Source organism: Miniopterus natalensis, chromosome 18 (assembly GCF_054644295.1).
Source record: "Miniopterus natalensis isolate mMinNat1 chromosome 18, mMinNat1.hap1, whole genome shotgun sequence".
NCBI lineage: Eukaryota > Metazoa > Chordata > Mammalia > Chiroptera > Miniopteridae > Miniopterus > Miniopterus natalensis.
In genome coordinates, this window is record NC_142098.1 from 33909362 (window position 1) to 33921602 (window position 12241).

The 12241-nt window shown below is 45.0% G+C and overlaps 1 protein-coding gene across 2 annotated transcripts in view; it reads left to right on the top strand.

The window, feature by feature from the left end:
• RYR1 (ryanodine receptor 1) overlaps positions 1-12241 on the top strand; it is a 98427-nt gene that overhangs the window by 66076 nt on the left and 20110 nt on the right. Inside the window, exons 83-89 of one of the 2 annotated variants that reach the window (XM_087826694.1) lie at positions 65-145; positions 3493-3581; positions 3674-3802; positions 3890-3996; positions 5976-6030; positions 6153-6234; positions 6766-6953. In XM_087826694.1, coding sequence (XP_087682820.1) covers positions 65-145; positions 3493-3581; positions 3674-3802; positions 3890-3996; positions 5976-6030; positions 6153-6234; positions 6766-6953 — 731 coding nt within the window. The remainder of the gene's footprint in view (positions 1-64; positions 146-3492; positions 3582-3673; positions 3803-3889; positions 3997-5975; positions 6031-6152; positions 6235-6765; positions 6954-12241) is intronic. The other variant, XM_087826693.1, reaches the window with a different exon arrangement.

Below are 12241 nucleotides of genomic sequence, written 5' to 3' on the forward strand. Positions count from 1 at the left end.
GTGCAAGTGTGCTTTGTTCTGGCCCACCTGACCCCTTCTGGGCTCTGCCCCTTTTTCTACCCAGGAGAGAAGGTCATGGCAGATGATGAATTCACCCAAGACCTGTTCCGATTTCTGCAATTGCTCTGTGAGGGGCATAATAATGGTGAGAAGGAGAGGTGGGTGGAGAGGGAAGGAGGCTAAGGTTTGGGGACAGTCTGGAAGAGTTGCCTGAGTTCGTCTCCAGTTCCCTCCTCCCCTTATCAATGATGGCCTCACCATCCATCCTTGATCCCATTGTCCATCCTTTACTTTCAGCCAGGGTCGAACCCAATGCACCCACCTTCCTAAATCTCTCTTGAATTTCTGGAGTCTAACCATTTTGCTGTACTTTCACTTCCTCCGGCCAACCCAAGTCTCCAAAAGCAATCTACCAGAAGCCAATTTGGCCAGAAATCAATTTGCCCAAATGAGCAATTAGCCACATGCCATTTTTCCACAGGCATTTTGAAGTTGAGTAAATGTGGTGGATTTCCATACTTTGGGTCTGTAGAGGAGGAAAAAAAACCACATGGCATTTTTCAATGCATCTATAGAATCACTTACTAATTTGCTTATAAAGATACTTTGCCAGGAGGAATGACTACAGGTTCTTTCCTAACTTAAGCAAGAGTTTTCACATTTGTTCTGGTTCAGGCAATTTAACCAGATCAAGGATGACCGGCAAGTTAATTAAACTCATAGTTGGTGACAAAATATAACCCCTTGTGGCACATTCAGCTTATAACACTAAAGGAACAGCCCAAATTCTGTCCAACAAACATTCTACCCAATGCCATTTCAGTCTCAGGTTTGCGGCTGTAATGCTTAGCAGGTGATTATGAAAGCACAGACTGCCCAGAAATTAGCCTTCTTGACAAGAATGGGAGTAATTATAAATCTAACTTCTGTAGAACCTGTGCCCACTTGGCTAGTGTTCTCTAAGGTAACTGATTTATAAATATCTCTAATCTTCATTCTATTTAAAGATCTATTGCTTTACATTCTCAAAAGCTCTTATGTCCACAACTCATTACTCTTCAATGCTTAATAAATACCCTTCTGCCACATAACTAGGGTTCCCTTTCTTTAATTTCAGCCAAAGTAGAATCACTCTGGGATTTAAAATGAGTTTTATTCCCTGGGTCTGTGACTTTTTGGAAATGAGAATGTTCTTAATGGGGGGGATTTCTCTCTCCCAGCAAATTTGTGATCTGCCTAAGTTCTTGGATTCATTAACCAGCCCAATCAAATAGGTATTTGAAATATATTTCAATCTCAGATGCCTTGCATGTCTTGAGTACTCAATACAATTCACGCAAATGAATTGTACTTGCTCAAGTCTATGAGAGTATTCTCAGCTGATAGAGTTCTTTACAAGACTGGAGAGCTGTATATCTAACCATTTAGGCATATAGTCCGATTTCAATGAACACAAAGGAGTTAGCCAACAGGGTTGATGAGAAAACCTGTATATTTGCTTATAAAATTGTGAACATTTGAGTATACTTTATCTATAATGTGAAACCAGGCAAAATGGATATTTAGCCTGACACAGTGATTGTGAAGTGGCTATGGGGAAGTCGGGGAAAGTGAGACTTGTGTGTGAGGGGGTGCTTTCAAGGGCCATTAAAGCCATCCTGTGCAACATGACATTGCTATAAACATTAAAAGGGCTTCACTGAAACCCATGTTTGTTGCCTTGATAATCTGATGATTTGATCATTTGGCAAATGGGTGGTTCTCAAACTTAAGCATGACCGAGAATCACCTGGAGGCTTTGTTAAAATACAGACTCCTGGGTCTCGCCCCAGGATTTCTAATTTAGTAGCTCTGGGGTGGAGCCCAGGAGTGTGCATTTCTAACAGGGTCCCAGGAGATGCTGCTGATTTGGGGCCACACTTTGAGAATCACTGCTCCAGAGTGTAGCTCTTAACCTTGGCACTTTCTTTAAAGCCCTTTAAGAACAGCTAACATTCATTGAGCACGTATGTACCAGGTGCTGTCCTAAATCCTTTATGTATGCTAATGTATTAAAACCACAGACAGCTCTATAGAGTCTATTGTGACCACCGTGTTACCTATGAGAATCAGGCAAGTCTGTACTACACAGAGAGGTTCAATAATTTGCTCAAGGTCACACAGCTGGGAATTCATGCAGCCAACGCCTACTTATCTTTCAGGTCTCAGCTCAGAGGTCCCCTCCTCCAGCCTTCCTTGACTACCCGGCTGGGTCAGGCAGCTCCTCTGGGCCCCTGCAGTCCCTCTGAGTTTCCCCCATCACAACCCTGATCATTCTGCCCAGTATTCCCCACCAACACTCCTGCCACCAATGAACAGTGTATTATTATTATTACCACATTTAAGTAGAGAGAATGGTCTAATAAACTCCCAAGTACCCATGATCACTCTGTTTTAATAGTTATAAACTTTCTGCCATTGAACAATGTTTTTCAAATAGTGGGAACCAACTCACCAGAGGGTCATGAATCAGTTTATCATAGAGGTTCTCATCCTAATTGCACATTGGTATGCCTGGGAAGCCTTAAAAGGTACTAAAGCCCAGGTTTCACCCCCCAGATTCTAATTTAATTGGTCTAGGGTGGGGACTGAGTAGTGGGATGTTTAAAAATGCCTCCAGGTGATTCTAATGTGCAGCCAAAGTTGAGAGGTTGAAAACTACAGATTTAGTGGGTTGAGATCAGAATCCTTATAGTTAATGAGAGAAAATACCAGGCTGCATGGCACACAGTAAAGGTATGTGAAACTTCTGTGTCAAGTATATGTGGATGTAATTTCAGATTAAACACATGTACTGGGTCTCCATGTAAAATGGGTTTCCTACCATAGATTGCAGTTAGAAAAGAATGAAAATTACTACATGAGATTATGAACATCACAAGGGCAGGGATTTTGTTTTCTTTTACCGCTGTATCCCAAGGGTCTAGAACGGTGCCTGGCACATAGTAAATGCTGAATAAATTTGTCGTACCAAAGAATAAGTGGCGAATCTTCATCTCCCATTAGCATACAGTATATGATCAATAAATATATAATGAATAAATGAACAAAGAAATGACAGATGTTTATCTCCTCTGGCTTTTGGTAGGTGCTCAATAAATATTTGTTGGATAAATAAATACACAAAAAACCAATCTCCATTTACCCTGCTACACTGTAGGTGCTTCAGAACCATATTTTGGAAAGTAATCAATGAATAAGTGACTGACCCTTTACCACATCTTGCATGTAGTAGGCCCTCAATAAATATTTATTACATAAATGAATAAATGATCCTCCATCTTCCTCAATCACAGAGTAGGTACTTGATAAAGAGTTATTGCATTAATGATTATATGCCTTCCGTCATACAACAGGCACTCTATTTAAACACTTACTGCATTAATGAATAAATGACCCACTGTCCACCTCCCGTAGCACAGGGTAGCTTCTCAATGAATGTTCATTTCCTAGATTTCCAAAACTACCTACGGACACAGACAGGGAACACGACCACTATTAACATCATCATCTGTACGGTGGACTACCTCCTGCGGCTCCAGGTGAGGATGTGAGGCTGTGCAAGGTGTGACCTGGACCGGGGACTGGGGCCGTCGTTGGCCCAGCGCCCCCTCACCTCCTGTCGACCCCCCAGGAGTCCATCAGCGACTTCTACTGGTACTACTCCGGCAAGGATGTCATCGAGGAGCAGGGCAAGAGGAACTTCTCCAAGGCCATGTCGGTGGCGAAACAGGTGTTCAACAGCCTCACCGAGTACATACAGGTAGGGCCCGCCCTCTGCGGGGGGGGGGGGGGGGGGCAGCCCGCGTCCCGCGCAGGCGCTCAGGCTGCGCTCCGGCTCTGCCCGCAGGGCCCCTGCACCGGGAACCAGCAGAGCCTGGCGCACAGCCGCCTCTGGGACGCCGTGGTGGGATTCCTGCACGTGTTCGCCCACATGATGATGAAGCTAGCTCAGGTTCGGGCGCCTCAGTTTTACTCCCGGCTGCTTCAGGGCACCCGCATCCGGCCCGTCCCCAAGTCCTGCCCCTCCGCTCCCTTTCTCACCCAAGTGCTCCCGGCATGTTCCAGACCGGTCCCCTCCCCGAGGCCAAATCCATCTTCCTTCTGGATTGGCGCTCTCTGCATGACCCCGCCTCCGCCTTTGCCCACCACCAATCGGCTGGCTTCCCATCCACACTTCTATTAGTCTGGTGTTTGGGCCCGCCCCGCGGCCCGGAGCTTGTCTATGATTGGTTGGTGTTCTTTCCTCTCTGATGAGGTCATCAAATTCAAACAGCCCCATGGATAGGATGCCCGCAGGCTTCTAAGTGAGGGCCTGAGGCTGGAGTTCTCCTGGCTGTAAGGTCCGTCTCCCAACTCTAGAACCTTCGTGCTCCCCTTTTCCCACCACTCCCTCCCCTTTGCGGCCTAGTCAGTGTCTGACGAACACCACCTGCATTTGCTCTGCTTCTGTCTGAACAGGCTGCCATAAGTGAACACTGCACCAGGGCGCAGTGTGTGAAGGGGAACCACTCACATCCTAGACATCATACATACATCCGTGTATTAATTACCATAATTTTCCAGCAGATGGCAGTAAAGTGTTCTGTATATTATTTCCCAACGGGAAGAGTCTTCTAATTTACTCAAAGGTGCCACAGGGGCTGGCAGAGACCCTGTATGGTGTCATCCAACTTTTAGAAAGGAGTTAATTTAGGAATGCAATTGCTGAGTGCAATTGAAATCGAATGTTGGTGTAATCTTAAGATTCAAGAGACAGTTGGAATCATAGCATAGTTTTAGACCCCGCAGAATTTATTCATCAGCCATGGTCTAGGTTAGGTTGCAAAGGCCAGACATCCAATGCAAAGTGGTGGTTTATGGGGAAGGGGCGGGGAATGATCAGTTCACATCACAGTTTCAGGGCTTAAAGTGATGTCAGCAGAAATGTCTCTCTCCTGTCTGGCTTCATTCTCAAGCAGGCTCTCCCCAGGGGTTGGAAAAATGGTGCCCTATGCTTTCAAGCACCCCACTAACAGCTCCAGAGGGAAGAGAACCCCTTTTTCACAGGCGCTCCAGGGAAAGACCATCAGTTCTTTCTGATTGGGTTATTGGGTCACATGCCTATCCTGAGCCAATCATGGGGGCCAGGAGAAAGAAGTCTTTGATTGGCCAGACCTGGTCATATACTCACCCCTACAACCAAGAAGGTGGGTTTAGCCTCACTTGCTCTGAAAGTGGAATTAAGAGAAGCCATGGCTGGATTCTGGGCAGGCATATGCCACAGGCACCCACCCATCTCAGGGACTCCCAATCCTGGAATGTTAGAATCTTAGAGTCAGAATGCAGAGCTTTGGAATTGTGGAGATGTGTTAGGATTAGAATCAGCAGCTCCAGAACTAGCATTGGGTAGAAGGAGCCTTGAGTCCCATTTCTCTGCTATCCTTTCCCCTCCTCCGTTTTATTAGGTAGAACCATATGAAATTACTACTTTGTGGGTCAAAACGGTCGAATATTGGCAATTTTATATAGCTCAACCTAATACAAATATGGGCCAGGAGGCAGAATTTTGACCATGTTGGAAGCTTTTCTGGACCTTACATGAGGCACTGTGACAGGGGAGGCAGTATGTCCCCACATTTTCCCAAATGTCTTGCCAGAAAGGTTGTGCCTTCCATCCTTCTTCCTGAACCCAGAGTCCCACTTTTTCCATCACACATTCATTCACCAACCATGTGCCTTGCACCCATCATGGCCAGGCACAATGCTGAGCTCCTTCCCAGATCTGTGTCTCTGACCCAGCATTTGCCCGTCTGCCTCTGTCTGTCTCAGCCCCAAGCGTCTACTCTGCAAGCCCCATACTCCTCCCAGTCCTTGTCTGCCAGCCCTTGCCCCTACACATCACCTGTTGGGCCTGCTCCCCCCAAATGCAAACCCCATCCCCACACTTTTGTCTCTCTACCCCCTTCCCCTGCTTCCGAGGAACATGTCTGGACTCGGGTTCCCTCGGAGGTAAGAGGGGAGGAAAAAGAGGTCTTAGGCCCTGCTGGGTGGTGAGGAGCAGAAGCAGCTGGAGAGGGGGCAGTGTCTCTGCAGAGACCAGTCCTCACATAGCTGTGATGTGGGGTCTCTAGGACTCGAGCCAAATTGAACTGTTGAAGGAGCTGCTGGATCTACAGAAGGACATGGTGGTGATGTTGCTGTCACTACTAGAAGGTAAACACCTTCTGGGTGGGGGGAAGGGAAGGGTACAAAGGTGCAGACAAACCTGAGAATGGACCTTTGAGGCCCAGGATATCCTAACCTTCAACCCATCTCATATCATGTCAATATCAATGGGTTGATGAAGAATTCACATTAACAAACTTAGCACTTATTGAGAACTTATGTGCCAAGGCCTGACTGTGCATATATTAGTTTATTGAATCCTCAGAAAAATCTTAATAAGGTAGGTGGTATCTGTCACTTGCCATTAGCTTTTGCCATCGTTATCTTTATTAATGACTCCTTCAGCTATCCAGGAGGTGGACAAAGACAGCATCTGCCGGGTTCACGCATGATGCTGATTCAGATCAGGAAGTGACCCATGCCCTTTGAGGGGAGGCTTGGGTGCTGGCCAGGGAAGCTTCCACCAGAACAGTGGGTCCTGGGGAGCCATGGGTAGCTCTTGAGCTGGAGAGGGAGGCAAGCCATGGGACTCCAGAAAGGAGGCTCTGCTGGGCCGCACTGACCTGGGGCTGCCTACAGGGAACGTGGTGAACGGCATGATTGCCCGGCAGATGGTGGACATGCTGGTGGAATCCTCATCCAATGTGGAGATGATCCTCAAATTCTTTGACATGTTCCTGAAACTCAAGGATATCGTGGGCTCAGAGGCCTTCCAGGACTATGTCACTGATCCCCGTGGCCTCATTTCCAAGAAGGACTTCCAGAAGGTGAGTGCTGGAAGGTAGCTGGGAGTGGGTACCAAGTGCCAGTCATACACTTCCCGGCTGCCTGCCGTGGGCAAGACACTTCTCTGTGAGCCTCAGTTTCCTTATCTGTGAAATGGGATAAAACAGCCCTTGGGGTTGTTTTCAAGGTGAAATGCATTAACACAAATGAGAAACATTACTTCTATTATTATTAATAGTTATAATATTATTATTAATATTATTATAATAAATAGAGATCAGTTATTTAGTTGATAAGCATCTACTGGGTTTCTCCTCTGTACCACAGATACAGCAGTGACTGAGATAGACACAACCCTGCCTTCATGAAGGTAATAGTCTAATGACAGAGGCAGTCACCAGTGGCCATGGCAGGTCTAAATAATGAGGCTGTTAGGAGGGAAATGCAGGCACCAGCTTCATTCAGGAGCCTGCTCACCTGCCTCTGTCAATCTCTCCACCCCAGCTTTACCCTCTCTCTCCCTATGTAACCCCAGCTTGTCTGCTCTGAGCCTCAGTCTCCTCCTCTGTGAAATGGGGCCAGGATAATAACATTCACTATCTGACAGGACTGCAGGGAGGGTGGGCAGTGCCTGAAACACAGGAGCACTCAAGAGCTGTAAGCTACTATTTTTACAGGCATGCCCTGGAGATAATGCAGGTTTGGTTCCAGACCATAGCAATAAAACTAATATCGCAATAAAGCGAGTCACAAATTTTTTGGTTTCCCAGTGCATATAAAAGTTATGTTTACGCTATACTATAGTCTGTTAAGTATACAATAGCATTATGTCTAAAAAACAATGTACCTACCTTGTTTTTAAAACCCTTTGTTGCTAAAACTTGCTAACTATCATCTGAGCCTTCAGCAAGTCATAATCTTTTTGCTGGCACAGGATCTTACCTTCAACTTGTGGAAAAAACAATACCTGTCAAGCACAGTAAAGTGAGGCATACCTGTACTATTATTGCCACTGGATCATTTCCATCACCATTTTGTTTACTTTTCCTTCTGAAGTAACTTTAAGTTTATAGAGAAGTTACAAGAACAGCCCATCGGATTCCTGAATACCCTTCACCCAGATGCCCACATGTTAACATTTTACCACATCTGCTCTATGATTCCCCTTGACCTCTAAGTACTTTAGTGTGTGTCTCCTGAGAACATGTTCATTCTCTTACACAACCACAGAGCATTTATGCAAACCGGGCAGTTAACACTGACGTAACACTGCTACCTGCAGGGCTTATTCAGTTTTCATTCATCTTTTTCCCCTGTCAAGCGTCCAGTCCAGGATCAGGGACTGCACTGAGGCCTTCTGTCTCTTCAGCCCCCTTCAGTTCGGAACCCTTCCTTGCTCTTTGTCTTGCATGACCTTGACATTTTTGAAGAACAGAGGCCAGTTGTTTTACACAATGTCAGACAATGTGGTTTGTCTGAGTTTTCATCATAATTCAATTCAGGTTACACATCTTTGGCAGGAATATCATAGAAGTGATGTGTCTTTCTCTGTGCATTGTATCAGGAGGCACGTGACATTGCTTCTCCCCATTCCTGTTGGTGTCAGCTTGACTCCCTTGGTTAAGGTGGTGCTTCCCAGGGTCTCCACTGTAAAGAGACTATCATTCCTTCAATATCTTGTGAGGACCAGCTTTGAAACTATGGAAATATTGTGCTCACCTTCTGGTGTTAGAACTCATTGATAATTCTTGCCTGAAATGATTATTACTGTGGTAGTTGACATATGGTGGTTTTCCAATGTCATCATTACCTTTACCTTGATTAGGCACCATTTTACCATATGGGAGAGTTTTTTCTTTCTCACCCATTTATTTAGCCATTTATCTATTTATTTATTCATTTATATCAGCATAGACTCACTGCTTCTTTTATTCTAGGAGTTGCAATCAATACTGTTAATCAGCATCTAAATAAGCTCAGGGTGCCCTCAGAGTGGCTCAGTTTGTTGAGCGTTGTTCCGTACACTGAAAGGTCAAGGGTTCGATTCCTGGTCAGGGCATGTACCCAGGTTATAAGTTCATCCCCCATTGGGGTGCATACAGGAGGCAACCAATTGATGTTTCTCTTTCACATTGATGTTTCTCTCTCTCTCTCACTCCCTCTAAAAAAAAAAAAAATCAATTAAAAAAAAAAAAAAAAAAAAAGATGGCCAGAACTTAAATAAATAAATAGGCAAGCTCAGGGTCTCATGAGTTAAGATAAAATGCCTCATACCTCTCACTTGTCCTCGGAGTCTCCCTGCATCTCTCCCCCCATCTCAGCCATTCCTCTCAAGAGCTGTCTTCCCTGGCTCACTCCTTTCTCACCTCCCACTCCTTCCCTGATTTTGGGCTTGCTGGTGTCTTTCCCTGTCACTCCCCTCAAACTACCCTGACCAAGATCATCAGTAACCTCTTCACCTCGACTCTCTCCTCTGACTTACTATGAGGGCACTTGCCACAGTCAGCCATTTCCTGCCCCTAGCAAGGCCCACTTTTCTAGGTGTCTGTGCCACACACTCCTGGGACCTCCACCTTGCTGCCAATCCCTCACAACGCCACTGTCCCTGAGCTCTATACCTTTATTTTTTTCTAAAATATATCTTCATTGATTTCAGAGAAAAGAAGGGAGGGGGAGAGAGAGGTAGAAGCATCAATGATTAGTCATTGATCGGCTGCCCCCTGCACGCCCCCTACTGGGGATCGAGCCTGCAACCCTGTCATGTGCCCTGACCTGGAATTGAACTGCAAACTCCTGGATCCTAGGTTGATGCTCAACTGCTGATCCACACCAGTCAGCTCTGTACTTTTAGGAATTTGAAGAGCTAATATGTCTCATGTCTTCACACTGTGCCAGGTCCTAGGTGCAAATGAATTATAGATGACCCTTGCACAACACGGGTTTGAACTGCACAGGTCCACTTATATGTGGATTCTATTCAGTAAATACAAAATCAGCCCTTTCTATCCCCAGGTTTTGCATCCACAGATTTGACCAGCTGTGGCTGGGAATCTGCAGATGCAGAAGACTGGCTGTATGCATTGCTCTATGCTACTTTATACAAGGGACTTGAGCACCCATGGAGTTTGGTATCCACAGGAGGTTCTGGAAGCAATCCCCCTCGGATGCCAAGGGATGACTGAAGTTTTGGGGGAGTCAAAATTTATACATGGATTTTCAACTGTGGGGACCAGTGACCGAAACCCTGTGTTGTTCAAGGATCAACTGTAGTTCATCTAACCCATATAGCAACCTTAAGTGGGAAGGACTATTTTTATTACCATTTTGCATAAGTGGAAACTGAGGCACAGTGGGGTGAAGTAATGTTCTTAAGGTCACACAGCAAATAAGTAACAAGGCTGGGATTAGAACTCAGGAAGTCCAGCTCCAGAGAACACTGCCTCTGGATTCATTCATTAATCTAGTCCAATAAATAGTCCATGAGTGCCTATCAGGTGCCAGGGCCTGGCTGGGAGTCTTAGGCCTACTCTCAAAGCTGGCAGAGTTAAGGAGAGAGTCTCAGTGGGGGCTGCAAGAGAACCAAAAAGCACTATGCAGAAGCTAAAGTGCACATCATTCATAATTTAAAAATGATTCTGCTTAGCAAAGGAAACCATCAATAAAATGAAAAGGCAACCTATGGGTTGGGAGCAAATGTTTGCAAACAACAGATCTGTTGAAGAGTTAATATTCATACAACTCAAAAGCAATGAAACCAGTAACCCAATTTTAAAATGGCCAAAGGACCTGAATAGACATTTTCCCAAAAAGGACATATAGATGACCAACAGGTCCATTAAAAGGTGCTCACCATCACTAATCATCAGGGAAATGCAAATCAGAACCACAGTGAGATTTCACTTCACACCTGTCAGAATGGCTTCCATAGCAAGACAGATGACAAGTGTGGGCAAGAATGTAGAGAAAAGGGAACCTTTCTTCATGTTGGTGGGAATGTAAACTGGTACAGTCATTATGGAAAACAGCGTGGAGGTTCCTCAAAAAATTAAAAATAGAACTACCACATGACCCAGTAATCCCACTTCTGGGTAAATATCCAAAGGAAATGAAACCATTCTCTCTGATACTTGCACCCCCATGTTAATTGCAGCATAGTCACAATAGCCATGATAGGAAACAAGCTAAGTGTCTGTTGGTGGATAAATGGATGAAGGATCGATGTTAGTGGATATATATACCCACGCACAATGGAATATTATTCAGCCTTTTAAAAAAAGGAAATCCTGCCCGGCCGGGCGTGGCTCAGCAGTTGAGCATCGACCTAGGATCCAGGAGATTGGGGTTCGATTCCCGGTCAGGGCACAGGCCCGGGTTGCGGGCTAGGCAGCCGATCAATGACTCTCATCATTGATGTTTCTAACTCTCTCTCCCCCTCCTTTCCTCTCTCTGAAATCAATAAAGATATATTTAATAAATAAATAAAAATAAAATAAAAAAAGGAAATCCTGTCATTTGCTGCAACGTGAATGAAACTGGAGGGCATTATACTAAGTGAAAAAAGCCAGTTAGAGAGACAAATACCACATGGTATCACTTATATTTGGAATCTAAAAAAAAGTCAAACTTGTAGAAACAGAAACAGAGAGTAGCAAAATGAGTGGGGTGGGGAATAGGGAGAGTTGGTAAAGGGTACAGACTTTCAGTTATAAGATGAATTTTTTCAAAAAATGGGTAAAAATCTCTGGACTGTTCAAGGCTTCACAAATCACAAGATTTGGCTGCATATACACAACACTTTTGTAGCTCAGTATCTCTGTTTCACAAAGTTACAAACAACCTGTAACTTTAAAACTACGTTGATTTTATTTTTGAATGAGTAATACATTCACATGATTACATATGTAAAATAATGCCCTGGCCAGGTGGCTCAGTTGGTTGGAGCTTCGTCTTGTGCACCAAAAGGTTTTGGGTTCGATCCCCGATCAGGGGGTATGTGGGAAGCTACTGATCGGTGCCTCTCTCCCCCTCCCTCTCTCCTTTCCTCTCTCCTTCTCTCTCTCTCTCAAATCAATTAAAAACCATTTTTTAATGTAAAATATAACAAGGTATGAAGTGAGAAGTCTCCCTCTCCCCTCTCCCTCAACCTGCCCTTCTCCGACTCCCACTGCTGTAAGCATTAGTTTCTTCTGCACCCTTCCATCATTTTTTCCAGATATTATTTCTCTCCTTTCTCTTCCGATAGGTAATGAACTACTTACACTAGTCCATATCACTTAATATATTCTGGAGATGAGTATTTTCACAGGTCCCAGCACTGCACTTTGGTCCT